The sequence below is a fragment of the Bos indicus genome, chromosome 7, assembly GCF_029378745.1.
Source record: "Bos indicus isolate NIAB-ARS_2022 breed Sahiwal x Tharparkar chromosome 7, NIAB-ARS_B.indTharparkar_mat_pri_1.0, whole genome shotgun sequence".
Classification (NCBI taxonomy): domain Eukaryota; kingdom Metazoa; phylum Chordata; class Mammalia; order Artiodactyla; family Bovidae; genus Bos; species Bos indicus.
In genome coordinates, this window is record NC_091766.1 from 5501184 (window position 1) to 5516369 (window position 15186).

General features: G+C 49.5%; 1 protein-coding gene across 5 annotated transcripts in view; it reads left to right on the forward strand.

Moving 5' to 3' along the window:
• Window positions 1-15186, forward strand: part of UNC13A (unc-13 homolog A) — a 69483-nt gene that overhangs the window by 38910 nt on the left and 15387 nt on the right. For 3 of the 5 annotated variants that reach the window (XM_070792556.1, XM_070792559.1, XM_070792558.1), the window contains 16 exons: window positions 94-209; window positions 1499-1662; window positions 2029-2179; window positions 2489-2557; window positions 2871-2960; window positions 3190-3324; window positions 5228-5361; window positions 6517-6602; window positions 6798-6924; window positions 7697-7793; window positions 8168-8311; window positions 9140-9223; window positions 9797-9874; window positions 10102-10190; window positions 10856-11008; window positions 12170-12293. In XM_070792556.1, coding sequence (XP_070648657.1) covers window positions 94-209; window positions 1499-1662; window positions 2029-2179; window positions 2489-2557; window positions 2871-2960; window positions 3190-3324; window positions 5228-5361; window positions 6517-6602; window positions 6798-6924; window positions 7697-7793; window positions 8168-8311; window positions 9140-9223; window positions 9797-9874; window positions 10102-10190; window positions 10856-11008; window positions 12170-12293 — 1841 coding nt within the window. Of the gene's footprint in view, window positions 1-93; window positions 210-1498; window positions 1663-2028; window positions 2180-2488; window positions 2558-2870; window positions 2961-3189; window positions 3325-5227; window positions 5362-6516; window positions 6603-6797; window positions 6925-7696; window positions 7794-8167; window positions 8312-9139; window positions 9224-9796; window positions 9875-10101; window positions 10191-10855; window positions 11009-12169; window positions 12294-13219; window positions 13226-14774; window positions 14814-15186 lie in introns of all 5 variants that reach the window. The other 2 variants (XM_070792560.1, XM_070792557.1) reach the window with 2 other exon arrangements.

The following is a 15186-nucleotide window of genomic DNA, read 5'->3' on the forward strand; positions in this document are numbered from 1 at the left end:
TCTCATCAAGGAGTCTGGGAGGCCTGTAGTTAGGCATATGTGAAAATAGCCCGGGGCTATAGTTCCGACACTGCCATCATTTCTGCTCTGCAGACAAGCGGACTGACAAATCTGCTGTGTCAGGTGCCATCCGGCTGCACATCAGTGTGGAGATCAAAGGTGAAGAGAAGGTGGCTCCATACCACGTCCAGTACACCTGTTTGCACGAGGTGAGGCCCGCTGCTCCACCTTGCCTTTGGAGTCCACCTTCATCCCCCACGTTCCCTCCACTCACCACTCCTACCTGCCCCAGCTGCTTCTTCCTCTTTCTGACCACACCACCCACACTCCTCTGGGCCTCTAAGACTGTCCCCCATGCCATTCTTTCTGCTCCGAAAACTCCTCCCCATCAATCAAGTTCCATCTTCAGGCCCCTCTCCTCTGGGAAGGGGAATGGACCCCCACCAGCAAACTCCAGGTCTTCCATCTGTCTCAGCCCTGAACACTCACAGTTAGGTTCTTTGTGCCAAGGTTTGTCTCTTCTAACTGCCTGGGGGTTCCTGGAGAGAACTCAGTTTGTTGATTGAATGGATGAAGGAGTGCTGAGTGGATAAAAAGTGCGTGAAAAGATGAAAGGATGGGTGGATGGATGTGTGGTTGAATTGTTGGAAGTACAGATGAATTGAATTGGTGAATTGGAAATAGTTGGATAGATAGATGGGTGAGTAGATGGATGGACAGATGGATGATGGATGGAAAGATGGATGGATAAATAAATTGATGGGTGGATAGATAGGATAGATGGTTGAATGGGTTGATAAATTATTAAATGGAGAGATTAAGCTGAATGGGTAGTTAGATGGGATAGAAGGATGTGTGGTTGAATTAGTTAGAGGAAAGTTTGAGTATAGAGGTGAATTTGGGGGTTGTTGGAATGGTGGGTAGGTAGGTGAGTGGATAGACAAATGGATGGGAGGAAGGGTGGGTGGATGGATGTGTGGTTCAACTACTGGAAGTATAGGTGTGTGGATGGGAGAGTTTTGAGGTAGGTGGGTGGATGTGTAGGTGCACAGACAGGTGAGTGATAGATGGGTGGATTGATGGTTGATGGGTAGAAGGATGAATTATGGATGGACAGTGAAGTTGTGGGTAAATGTATGGGATGGATGGATGTGCGGTTGAATTATTGAAAGAGTGAATACGTGAACAGGTGGGTTTTGGGGTCGTTGTATTGATGGGTAAATGAATAGATGGATCGCGAGATGGATGGGTGGGTAGGTGGCTGGATGGCCAGACGTACAGATGGATGGGTGTGTAGTTGAACTGTTGGAAGGATGGATGAGGGATAACTGAAATTTGGGGTAGTTGGATGGATGGATGGGTGGTGGATGGACCAAAGAGATGAATGAATTAGTGAATAAACAGATCGGTGAATGAGGTAAGCTGCCGTCTACCTGGGATCCCTGACCCTTTGTGTCCCCTTATACTCTCGATGACACCTTCTCCCTTGTGGTGGCAGAACCTGTTCCACTTCGTGACAGACGTGCAGAACAATGGGGTCGTGAAGATCCCAGATGCCAAGGGTGATGACGCCTGGAAAGTTTACTATGATGAGACAGCCCAGGAGATTGTAGATGAATTTGCCATGCGCTACGGCGTCGAGTCCATCTACCAAGCCATGACGTAAGGCTGCAGACTGAGGTGGACGTGAGGTGCAGGAAACGTGGCGGGGTGGAGGGATGGTTACTAAGAGGCCACTGGCAGGTCTGGGGTGGAAGGGGCTCTTGGGAGGGAAATCCAGGGAGAAGATGAGTGTGGTCGGGGTTCTGTAATTTTCCTGGAGGCTAGGGAAGTGTCATTGGTGGGAACCTGAGTGACAAGGATGAGAGCTGGAGATGGAGGCAGAGATAGGGCAGTTCAGAGAAGAGACAGAAACTCAGGGCAGAATCAAGCAGAGGGTAAGGGGATGGTTTGCGAGGTTGGGGGCTGTCTTGGAGGCATTCTGGGGTCTGGACACCAGGCCCAGTGCTTCCCATTCCCTCCTACCAGCCACTTTGCCTGCCTCTCGTCCAAGTACATGTGTCCTGGGGTGCCTGCCGTCATGAGCACCCTGCTTGCCAACATCAACGCCTATTATGCTCACACCACCGCCTCCACCAACGTGTCTGCCTCTGACCGCTTCGCCGCCTCCAACTTTGGGGTCAGTTCCAGGAGCCTAGAGATAAGGGAGAGCTTGACCCTGTGCTGGTCAGACCTCATGTGACTCCCAGATCCCCAGTCTGGACCTCACTTGCTGTGTGACTTTGCACCATTCAGTTCCCCTCTCTGAGCCTAAATTTGCCCCTGTGTTGAATGGAAATGGATGTTATGAGGGGTCAGTTCAACAGTGGATGGGGTGTTTGAGTATATAGCAACCTCTTAGCCAATATGTCAGCCAACTTTGGCTGGTGCGCTTGATCCCCAAGTCCCTGCTTTCGCCCAACCTCCTCCTCCACCTCTGCCTCCTCAGAAAGAGCGCTTTGTGAAGCTCCTGGACCAGCTGCATAACTCCCTGCGGATAGACCTCTCCATGTATCGGGTGAGAAGTGCACGTATGACGATTCACTCAGCACATGCATGTGTGTGCCTGGAGGAGACTGCTGCCAGCAAGCATGCATATCGGAGGGCCCATCTTAACATGTGGAATGTGTTCTTCCAACACATGTGCACATTTGTGGGCAGCACCTGCTCAGCACATTTAGTACATCCAAGAAGATACCCCCAGATACTTCAAGATGTTCTCAATTGCCCCTAACACACCTCTTGAAACTTGGAGGCTCTTGTGTCTCCCCTAAAACATGATCTCCCATTAACCCCTAGCCTTCTTCCATAACTCCACCTCCCTTCCATAGAATAACTTCCCAGCCAGCAGCCCAGAGAGACTCCAGGACCTCAAATCCACTGTGGACCTTCTCACCAGCATCACCTTCTTTCGGATGAAGGTAGGTAAGGGGACCTAGTTCCATTAGCTCTCCGAGAAGGATACTCCAGGACTGTTAGGTCCTAAACAAGTAACATTTCATCTGGAAAGCAGGGCCCTTTCTCAGTGACCCTGTGCTTCCATATTGCTACATCATTTCCTTAAACATAGATCCACCTGTAGCCACTTTCTAGGTACCTCCTGTCCCAATTTTGCACAACCATACCCTTCTCCCTTCCTCCTCCCTCCAGGTACAAGAACTCCAGAGCCCACCCCGAGCCAGCCAGGTGGTGAAGGACTGTGTGAAAGCCTGCCTCAACTCTACTTATGAGTACATCTTCAACAATTGTCATGAACTCTATAGTCGAGAGTACCAGACTGACCCGGTGAGAACCCCAGATGAGGCAGAGGGGACCAGGGGGCTCCAACTAGACCCTGGTCTGAGTCTCACTTCCCAAGTGATTTAACTCTTCTCAACCTCCGTATCTTCCCCTGTAAAATGGAGTCATAAACCCACACCTCAGGACTGAGGAGGAAATTCAATGAGATGCAAGCTTTAGATAAAGTATAGTTAAGTACTTAGCATCTGGTACACAGTAGGAGCTCAATCAGTTTGGTTTTAGGGGCTTCCCAGGTAGCTCAGTGGTAAAGAATCTGCCTGCCAATTCAGGAGCCGCAGGAGTCAAAAGTTCAAACCCTGGGTTGGGAAGATCCCCTGGAGGAGGAAATGGCAAACCACTCCAGTATTCTTACCTGGGAAATCCCATGGACAGAGGAGCCTGGCAGGCTACAGTCTGTGGGATCACAAAGAACCAGATATGACTGAAGTGTCTGAGCACAAACTTAGTTGAGTCTGGCATAGTACAATGTGCCTGCAGTAGAGTACCTGTTCAATAAATGTTGAGTTGAATTGAATTTCTTCAGTTCAGTCTTGAACTCAATTTATTTGAGTATTTATTTATCTATTTGAGATCTTTCAACACATTGTTTACACATATAATATCCCAGGATTGTCAATGAGGTTTCAAGGAGTTTATAGTCTACTGGGGGGAAAGTGTATAAATTGGAAATTTACAACCGGAGTTATTAGCATTGGGATGGAGAAATCACAAGAGGCTGTGGGAGCTGAGCCCTTCCATCAGCTTGGGCTTCTGATACGAGATAACACAGACGCTGAATTCCGCTCAATTTTCTTTTATTCCGTTCATTTACATTCAGATGACTTGAGTTGAAATCAAGTAGCTCTTAACTGGGTTGGGATGAAGTAGATTAAACTGGATTTGGTTTAGTTCAATTATTAATATAATAATCAGTTTAGGTCTGTTTATTTCTATTCACTTGACTTAAGTTAAAATTGCTCTAGGCTAATCAGGTGAGCATCACCAAGTTGGACTGAGTTGAGTAAAAATTTATTCATTTCCAGTTAGTTTTATTTGAAATTGTTCTTGACTGGGTTGAATTGGCTTGAGTTAGGATGAGCTTGGCTGTTGGATTAGGTATAGTTGAGTTCAGTTGAGTCGGACTTATTTCAGTTGAGTTTATCTACCAATATTTTCTCGTTTCCATTGATTGACCAAAGTTGGATTGAGTTGGCCTGAGTATGTTAGGCTAAGCAGGTGAAGTTGGATTGGGTTGACTTGGGTTGAATTGAATTAGATTACTTTAGGTTGGATTGAGTTCAAGTTGGTATATTTCCATTATTTTGATTTAGATTGATGTTGATCTTGGGCACATTGGTTAGGTTCAATCCAATTGGATTCATCTGAGTTTAATTCAATCCTGTTAAGTTTAATTCTATTCATTCAGTGTAACTGGCCCTGTTCCACTGAATTAACTCTGAGAAGTGCCATCTGTTAACCTAAGTAGTCCTGATTTGCATTTATTTCGATTCTGTTTGGTTTAGTGGGCTTGAGTTTGTTCAACTAAATTCAGTTCCACTTATTCTTATGAGTCTAATTAAGCTTCATGAGCTGTGTGGACATGAGCTCTCTTGAGGCCTGTTTTGTTGTTGCTGTTCAGTCGCTAAGTCGTGTTTGACTCTTTTTGACCCCATGGACTGCTGCATGCCAGGCTTCCCCGTCCTCCACTGTCTTCCAGAGTTTGCTCAAACTCATGTCCATTGAGGCCAGTTTACATGAGTTTAATTCCTTTTTCAAGAAGACCTCCCACCTGAATCATACACATGTTAGTTGGGCCCTTCCTCCCTAACCTCCTGCCCCTCAATAATGAACTGTCTGAGCTCCCTACCCCTGAACCCTTTGTGACCAACATCCCCACTGTTCTTTCCAGGCCAAGAAGGGGGAAGTTCCCCCAGAGGAACAAGGCCCCAGCATCAAGAACCTCGACTTCTGGTCCAAGCTGATCACTCTCATAGTGTCCATCATTGAGGAAGACAAAAATTCGTACACTCCCTGCCTCAACCAGTGAGTTCTGTGTCTGTGTAATTAATTATCTGGAGGTCGTCATGAATGTGTGTCACAATTTTGTGTCTTGTGTGTAAAGGCAACCCTATCTAATTATATACGAAATGTGTATATGGGGGCAGCTGTGCATGTGGTTGTGCATGGATGAAATACAGCATAATTTGCAAACGGAATTGTGCGTATATACACAAGCACTGGTCTAGTCAGACATGTATTTTCTATGCGTTGATGTGTGTAACAGTGTGTACCTATATATGTATAATTTTATGTGTCTGTAGGTTCATAAATAACAATAGTGTTGCTCGAGTATTCCCTGTGTGTTAGATACTCTGCTAAATCTTTTGCATGTACATTGCATTATCTCTTACATGTGTGAATGTAATTTTCTGTATCGTTGCGGTCTGTGGGTTTAATTGTTATTTGTGTACAGTTGTGTACTTTAATATGTGATGTGAATTGGGTAATTATGTATGAATGTGCGCACAATTTTGGTTTGTGGCTTTACATGTCTGTAGAATTTTCATCTGTGTTAACTGAGTGAGCTATTGTGTTTTCTTGCTCCCTGAGGTGAATGCTAGAAGGGCTCCTGACTCTGGAGTGCCAGCATCTCTTGGTTACTTAAATATTAAGTTAAGATCAGGGATTTTGGATGAATGGACCAAAGGGTGGACAGATGAAGGGATATATGGACAGGTGAATGGAGATGGATAGATGAATAGATGGATATATACACAGGTGGATGAATGGATGGGTGAATGAATAGATGGATGGACAGACAGATGGCTGGATGGATAAACAGATGGATTAATAGGTGGATGGATGAATAGATTGGTGGACAGATGGTTGGGTGAGTAAAGGAATGGATGCAGGAATAGATGGGTGGTGAGATGGGAGGATGGGTGACTAGACAGATGGGTGGGTGAATGGATGGGTAGACAGATGGATGAGTGGGGTAACGAATGAATGGAGGGATGGGTAGGTGGAGGCTCAGAGAGAAGCAGACCTCAGTGCAGAGTCACTTAGCAAGTCAGTGGCTATGAATGAACTTGAATCCAGACCCCTTGCCTGTCCCACACTACCCTCTAGGACTGGGAAGGCCAAAGCAGCCGATCTGCTTCTGTCCGCCAAGGTTTCATACTTTATGACCTTCACTAGGTTTCCCCAGGAGTTGAACGTGGGTAAAATCAGCGCTGAAGTGATGTGGAATCTGTTTGCCCAGGATATGAAGTATGCAATGGAGGGTGAGTGACCCCAACCCCTACATCTCCCAGCCTGGAAACAGCGGTTAGCTTTGCCTCAGTGTCCCTACTAAGGTTGTGAGTTCCCCTGGTCCCTCATATTGGAGGTCAGACCTCAGTGATGGCCAGAGTGGGCACTGCCAAAGCAGAGAGAGGTAGACACCTCCGGCTAAGTTGCCCCCTTGCTTTCCCCACCAGAGCATGATAAGCATCGCCTGTGCAAGAGTGCCGACTACATGAACCTCCACTTCAAGGTCAAATGGCTCTACAATGAGTATGTGGCTGAGCTGCCTGCCTTTAAGGACCGAGTGCCTGAGTATCCTGCGTAAGTCCCCTGTCCTGAGCCCAAGCCAGAACTGTAGTGCTGACAGCTAGACTGAAGTCCCATATGGGAGAGTTGACGTCCTCAGAGTTCCCTGGGCATCAGACAGCTAGACTGAGGTCCCGGGCGGGAGAGTTGACGTCCTCAGAGTTCCCTGGGCATCAGACAGCTAGACTGAGGTCCCGGGCAGGAGAGTTGACCTCCTCAGAGCTTCCTGGGCATCAGGGGGGCACAAGTGAGGTACAATCCCAGTGTTCTCCATTCTCAGCTTTTGAACTATGGACTTCTCTAGCCAGATAGTTAATGATCAGAAGATCCAGGAACCATGCTGAGCAGTCCCACTTGTTCTTTCTCCTTTAATCCTTTTGCCAATTCTATGAGATAGGAGTATTGTCATTTCTACTTTGTGGATTGAAAAATAGAGGATAAAATACTGAAGGATTTGCCCAAGATGATGTCCAATTAGTGACAGAGCCAGGATTTGAACTCGGGACGTCTGACTCTTGGGCTCTGTTGGAAAGTGGGATGGTCACCATTTACCAGGACCTACTGTGTGCTATATCAGGATCTCAGAGAATAAACCCACTTGCCCAAAGGCAGTTTATCCACCAGGATCCCACATGTCTGGGCCTTGCTCCAACAATGGTCATTCAGTCCATTTCAAGGGTGAGGTAGGAGGGGAGCTGGGGAGTGGCCACCCAGGCCATAGGTGAGTCTGAGCAGAGGATTAGGGAGACAAGAGATGGTAGGGCCCCATCTTGGCTGTCCATTCCAGGTGGTTTGAGCCCTTTGTCATCCAGTGGCTGGACGAGAATGAGGAAGTGTCCCGAGATTTCTTGCATGGAGCCCTGGAGAGAGACAAGAAGGATGGGGTAAGAAAACTGATCCACCACCAAGCTTCCAGTCTGCCCGCAGTGGCCTCACTACTTCTGGGGTCCATTGAGATCCAATCTGGGGTCAAAACTGCCCTTGGGATGAGACCAGTCTCTGGAAAACATGTCCATCTTTGTCTTGTTCACAGTGTTGATGGGTCTTTTGTTCCTCTATCAAATGAATGAGAGTTTATCAAGCCTGACCCATCCCCCTGCATCCACCTCTGAGGCTTGGCTCTGAGTTCACCTTGCCCACTATCCATCTCACTGTCATCCCAGGGCATTCTGGTTCTCCCTGTAAAGCAGGAGGGTTGGACTGTGGGGACTATCTGGCTCTGACCTCTCTCCTCTCTCCATCCTCCATTCCAATGCAGTTCCAGCAGACTTCAGAGCATGCCCTGTTCTCCTGCTCTGTGGTGGATGTCTTCTCCCAGCTCAATCAGAGCTTTGAGATCATCAAGAAACTCGAGTGTCCTGACCCCCAGATTGTGGGGCACTACATGAGGCGCTTTGCCAAGGTTTGGGGGTGTGGATGGGGTCCAGGTGGGGGATGGAATAGGGTCAAAGTCGGGGTTGGTGTTGAGGTGGGATTGAGGTCAAGGTTGGGGTTGTTGATATCACTGGTGTTAAGGTAGGGGTTGATGCCAGTGTTGGGATTGGTCATGCCATAGACATTGGAGTCGTGGTTGGAGTTTGGGGTTGGGATTCGAGGTTGGAGGTTGGGTTGAGGTTAGGGTTGAGGTCATTGAGATTGGAGTTGAAGTTGGGATCAGGGTTTGGGTTGAGAGTTTGAGGTTGGGGTTAAGGTCAGGGTCATAGTTAAAGTTGGAGTTGAATTTGGACCTGGGGTCAGGGTTAGGGGTGAGATTGAGATTTGGGTTAGTTTTTGGGTTACTATTAGGACTAGGACTCAATCAGACATTGAGTTTGGAGTGAGTATTGGGATTTATATAGAATGTGAGCAGGTATTGAGATGAGTTTGAAGGTTGGGGCCATTGACCTGGGGTTGCAGTTCAGCTGGATTGACTTTAACCTGGGGTAAAGTTGAGGATTGTAGATAGGAATTGGGATTCAATTTGGGGCTGAGTTATGCTTATGCTTGGGGTTAGGTTAATATGACTGCTGGGTTGCTCTGAAGAGGAGCTATGTCTGTGTGAAACTATCGTCTTCATTGGTGGTGTCTCCCCTTCGTCATGATGGACATTCTGGGTGGAGAACTTGCCCAGCCCGGTGGTCCATCGTAGGTGCTGGTAGGGGTTCAGGTTCATCCCTGATCTCACTAACGGTTCTTGCTGGGCCCACCAAGCCCAGCCCCTTGTCTCACCCACCCTCTGTGTCCCCTCCAGACCATCAGTAATGTGCTCCTCCAGTATGCAGACATCATCTCCAAGGACTTCGCTTCCTACTGCTCCAAGGAGAAGGAGAAAGTGGTGACCTGCGGGGGTCCCTGTCCTCTTTCCCCCAAGCCCATTTTGTACCCCCAGAGCATCCTTCCCTGGGCTCTGATACCTGTGTCTGCATGTATGTCCAACTGTGTGTGTGTGTCTCTGTGTCTGGCTGTATGAGTCCAGGGGGATCTACAGGTGAGGGGACATGTCTTCAATGTGTCATCGTCTGGTTGTTGTGAATGAAGTCCTCAGGGAGTATGTATGTGAGCTTACAAAGTTTTGAGCCCATGTAGAAGAATACTGGTGTGTGACAGAAACGCCTCTTTCTGCTACTCCCAGAGGTCCAGCCCTTCTGGACTCACCAGGTCCAGCCTACCCAGAGGGGAAGTTCTCCTTCCCCCTCTTGATCTCTAGAGATCCCCCCAGGACTCCCAGGGACCTGATCCCAAATGCTGTCTTCCATGCTCAGATGACCTTATGGGACCCCAGCTTCCTCCAGACACAGACCCTGTAACCATCTGAAGTCCCTGGCAGTGGGAGGGTCAGGGAGGCCCTGGGGGGAAGCCCTGGGGAGAGGTCCTAAGCCCTGACTCCCTCCTCTTTTCCCATCTGCAGCCCTGCATCCTCATGAACAACACTCAGCAGCTGAGAGTTCAGCTGGAGAAGATGTTTGAAGCCATGGGAGGGAAGGAGGTGAGCCAGGGTCTGGGCAGGGTCACTATCATCCCCATGTCCCCACAGGCCCCAGAACTCGTACCTGATGAATTCCAGCTCAGCGACTTCATCAGACCCAAGCAAGCAGCTTAACTGTCTGAGCCTCAGTTTCCTCTCTAGCTCCTTTCCCCTGAATTGGATGGGAAAATGCCCCATCCATGCGGATGCCCTATGAGCCTGACCTGATGTTCCTTCTCGCTCCTCAGCTGGATGCCGAGGCTAGTGACATCTTGAAGGAGCTACAGGTGAAACTCAACAACGTCTTGGATGAGCTCAGCCGGGTGTTTGCTACCAGGTGGGGGCATCTCCAGAGCTGGGAGCAGAAGGGAGGGGACAGCCCCCAGCCTGGGGCATCTGGAGACTCAGCAGATGTAGTGGCGAAGACCTCAGGCCCTTAGGAGCTATACAAAGCTGAGTTCAAGCCTAGATTCCCTGCTTACTACTGTGTGGCCTTGGGTGAGTTGTTTAACTTCTCTGAATGTTAGTTTAACCATCTATAAAGTGGGGATGATGATAACAATGTGAAAGTGTTGATCACTCAGTCGTGTTCGACTCTTTGTGACCCCATGGACTGTAGCCCACCAGGCTCCTCTGTCCACGGAATTCTCCAGGCAGGAATACTGGAGTGGGTTGCCATTCCCTTCGCTAGGGGCTCTTCCTCACCAAGAGATTGAACTCAGGTCTCCTGAGTTGCGAGCAGATTCTTTACTGTCTGAGCCACCAGGGAAGCTCAGATGGTAAAGATGATTAACAGTAGTACCTGAGTAGGACCATGTGATGAAATAGACAACCCAAGTAAATATCTTAGCCTGATGCCCAATTCTGCTATTAAACCCCACTCCTGTTATATGCCATGGCTCTCTGATGCTGGTGATAAAAGGTCCACAGATCAGCCTCATCCTGCCCTTCTTCCAGAGGCCAGGAAAGTCTAATCTGAGGTCCTCCTCTCTGTGTCCCCAGCTTCCAGCCGCACATTGAAGACTGTGTCAAGCAGATGGGTGACATCCTCAGCCAGGTGAAAGGCACAGGCAATGTGCCAGCCAGTGCCTGCAGCAGCGTGGCCCAGGATGCTGACAATGTGCTACAACCCATCATGGACCTGCTGGATAGCAAGTGAGCCAGGCTGGGTGGCCAGGGTCCACAAGGGAGGGCTCCTTGGGTGGGGCCTCAGTAACCTTGGGGCTGGCCTGGAGAGGATAGTCAGGGTATGCTTTCTGGGTGGTGGTTGAATGGTTTGGATGGGCGGGTGAGCAGAGGCATGAAGAGATGGAAAGATGGGTGGGGTAATGATTGGAAGGATCAGTGGGTCAATATTTGTATGAATGAATGGATGGTGAAAGCCATGAGGGATGGATGGGTGGATGGATGAGTGGATTAAAAGAAAAATGCTTAGAAAGCTATATGGAGAGTATATGGATAAAAGGATGGATGGACAGATGGATAAATGGATGGAGAGTTGGGTAAATATTTGGATGGATGAATAACTGTTTGGAGGATAGGTATATGGATGTATGGGTGGGAGGATGGAAGAAAGGAAAGAAGGGAGGTAGGGAAAAGTGATGGTTGCTGTTGTTCAGTCACTAAGTCATGTCCAACTCTTTACGACCTCATGGACTGCAGCATGCCAGGCCTCCCTGTCCTTTACCATCTCCCAGAGTTTGCACAAATTCACGTCTATTGAGTCAGTTCACTTTCACTTCATTTTTTTCAAAAAATGATAGAGGAAGCATTAGGGTTGGGGGAAGGATGATTTGGTGGAGGGTGGCTAAGTTGTTGGAAGGATCATGACAGATTACCCTCTGTCAACCCCATATAGCCAGTTATGAACTCTGTCGTTTTTCCCTCTCAAGGTTGTCCCCTTCCCTAGCATTCCCTTCTTCTCCTGAGCATGGCCCCAGCCCCCGCATAGCCCGTCTCCAACCTTCCTATTCTAGTTCATCCCCCACTCTATTCGTTCAAATAGAAAAATCTGGCTCTCTCTCTTGAACACTCCACAGCTCCCCCATTGCCCTCATGCTAAGGCCCAGGCCTTCCTCCTAGATTTTGAGGCTCCTTCCCAGTCCCGCTCCTGCTGATCTGTCCAGCTGCCGTTCACTCTTCCCCCTGTGCGTCACACACTGTAGCCCCATCAGACCACCTGGGGTCTGTGTACAGGCTCTGGACCCTCTTGCATGTCCATGGCATGCCTTCCCACCTTGCCCATGTAGTGAGGGGAAGGGGTTCCTCAGGTTGGGACCATCTGGGCCCTTTCTCAGACCTATCCCTTGCCCCCAGCCTGACTCTCTTTGCCAAAATCTGTGAGAAGACGGTGCTGAAGCGGGTGCTGAAGGAGTTATGGAAGCTGGTCATGAACACCATGGAGAAGACCATCGTCCTGCCACCCCTCACTGACCAGACGGTGAGGCCTGCAGGGGGCCAGAGGGAACACCTGGGCCACTCCTCTGTGAGAGCCCAGAGAGCTTGATGTCAAAGGCACTGGGGCTTAGAGGTCATCCAGGCACAAGGGCCATTTGAGAGGTCACACATGGGTGAAAAGTCATAAAAGGGTCAAAAGGTCACTCGGGTCAGTTATTTAAGGGTCAAAGAGGTCAAGTAAAGAGACATCTAGGGGATATAGGGGTCATAGGAGGAACAAGTGATTATTTAAAGGTCAGAGATTACCCAGAAAATAGATCAGCTTGGGCATCAAGGCCATCCATGGGTCACAGAGGTTATAGAGGTCAGTGGGTTCATCAGGGGGCTGTGGAGGTCAATCAAGAGGCAAGTAAAGGAGATACCCAGATTTCAAAGCTCAGAGGCCAATAGAACAGAGTTGCAGGAGGTCAACGAGAGGTTACAGAGAGCTCGGAAGTTAACAGATGTCAAGCAAAAGTCCGTGGTCATCTGGAGACCAGGACCGTGCCCCTGGGACTCTTTTGGTCACAGCCCAGGGATAGTGATCTGCAGAGTCAGGCTGCTGGGTAGGGGCGAGGGATTGTGTCATCTTCAGAGGGGTGTGGCTGGAAATGGCTTCCCCTGGGGAGGTGTCGGGGCCTAAGGACAGTGAGGGCATGTAGTTAAAGGCACAGCATAGAGTGGGAGGAAGTTTCTGGGTGGATGAGGGGGGCGTGGGAGGGGCGGCGGGGGCAACCGAGAGGCAGTGATGGTGGGGGATGCTGGGGACCTCCAGCTGTCCGCCCGTCCGCTCCTCCCCTGGACTGGGCTGGGCTGGGACACGGGGTCCACCCTTTGGTGCCGTCTCCGCCCCTTCCCTGGCTTTTCTGGGAGACTCACGGTGACTTATTCCCCCCTCCCCCACCGCCCCGCCCCCATCACGGCTGACAGATGATCGTAAGTAGAGGCCCCTCTGTCCGTCTGTCTGTCCGTCCGCTCTGTGTCTGGACTCGGCCCACCGCGTGGCTGCACCCCACCCCCCGCCCAGCGCCCCCTCCTCACCTACTGGCCCCCCACCCACTGTCCCACCTTCTGCCTAGATGTGCCTGTGTCTGTCTGGGGCGGGGCATGGGGAGGGGCGGGGCCGGGAGGGAGGGAGGCCACGCCCCACCCCGCCCAATTAGAAGTACGGAGGAGGGGCCTTCCGCCTTCCGAAACCCGGGTCCACCACCTTCACTCTGCTGACATGATTTAGTTAGAATTCACCCTTACTGCCAGGCTGAGACGCCACCAGGATATCTGGGTCTCTCCCTGAAGCTTAAAGGATGTTCAAAGTCAATGGAACTTCTCTGACCTCCCTTTTCCACTCTGAACTGTTAGTAACCGTATGAACTACACCCTCACCACCCCGGTTCCCAAAGCTATCGGATCAGGCAGACCGCCCATCACCCCTGCCCACCCGACTCCCATCACACATGCTAACACACAGGAATCCCAGACAGGCACCCAGGTGGGGACAATGTTGTGACTCCTTGGTGTCAGGCAGACTTGGCATCAAATCTCAGCCCAGCCGTTTTCTCTGTGACCTTGGGAAGTCATTTCACCTCCCAAACTCCATTTCCTTGTCTGGCGGGAAAAAAAAGAGGTTAATTGTAGCAGCTCTCTGAGTGTTGTTTTCAGAACCAAGTAGGATGATGTGTTCAAGTGCTCAGTGACTGACTAAGGCAGTGCTCGCTAAGTTAGAGCTAATATTATTGGTGGTGGTGGTTGGGTGTAGACACACAAAAGGGCAGAGATCAGTTAGAACCACTCTGGAGTCCTCTTTTTGGGCAAGACAAGGCTGTTATAAAATTCAAGTTTTGTCGAAAACTTGCTTGGGCTCATCTCACTTCTTGTGGCTGCAGTCTGACTGTAACCACGCGGTGGCAACCTATTCAGCTACAGACAGTGCGTCTGTGGGTAGAGAGCTAAGGGAATATACATTTGCTGAGGATTTCCTGTATTCCAGACCTCACGGCTATTGTTTCAGCTCGCCTTCATGACACGCGTTTGAGTGAGATAGATATTATTATTTCCATTTTACAGATGAGGAAAGTTGAGGCTCAGAGAGGAAGAGTCACCTGGTCAAAACCACATAGTAAATATATGCCAGGATTCAAATTCAGGTCTGTCTGAACATGGAGCCCATTTACTTTCCTGTTGACTCAAAAACCAACAGCCTCATATATACAGTAAATATAAATGGATTATATTTTGGCAGTGACTTCTCTTTATCTGGCTCTGAATTTCTATTTCTCCTTCTCTCTCTCTTTCCTGCCTCTCTGGCTCTCACACCTTTTAAGTCAGTCATTAAGGCACACACATTATTCCCCCCAGCAACTGTCTCCAGCCCACTGTGCAGTGAAGATGCCCTTTACTTCCTATCCCCATGAGTGTGTTTTCTCACCCTGGGTTCCCACCCCACACAGCTTGCTAGGTTGATCACCCTGTGACATTGTCTCTGCAGGGCACCCTCTTGAGAAAACATGGCAAGGGATTAGAAAAGGTAATGAGGGCCTCGCCTGTGCTGAGGCCCCAAACTCTGCTGTGTGGGTGTGTGTGTATGTGTGTGTGTCCACTTGCATGGGCAGGGAGGTCAGCTGGGGGTTTCATGGGTAGGAGGTGGGTGCCCTAACCGAGTCCCACAAAACCAGGAATCAGAAACAAAGTGGATCCCCAGGGACATAGCTTGGAGCATGTGTGTTTGTGCACACACAGCCCCTGTCCTCTCACAACAGTGCCCAAAGGGCTAATCCCAGTCCTGGGCTCAGCTGAAATTCTTTTGCCTTTAGAAGGGCCCAGACACTGGACTGCCCTGAACTGAGACATGTTTTGTTCATTTTAATGGATGTTTGTTGTAAGGAGATGGGAGCTGTGGT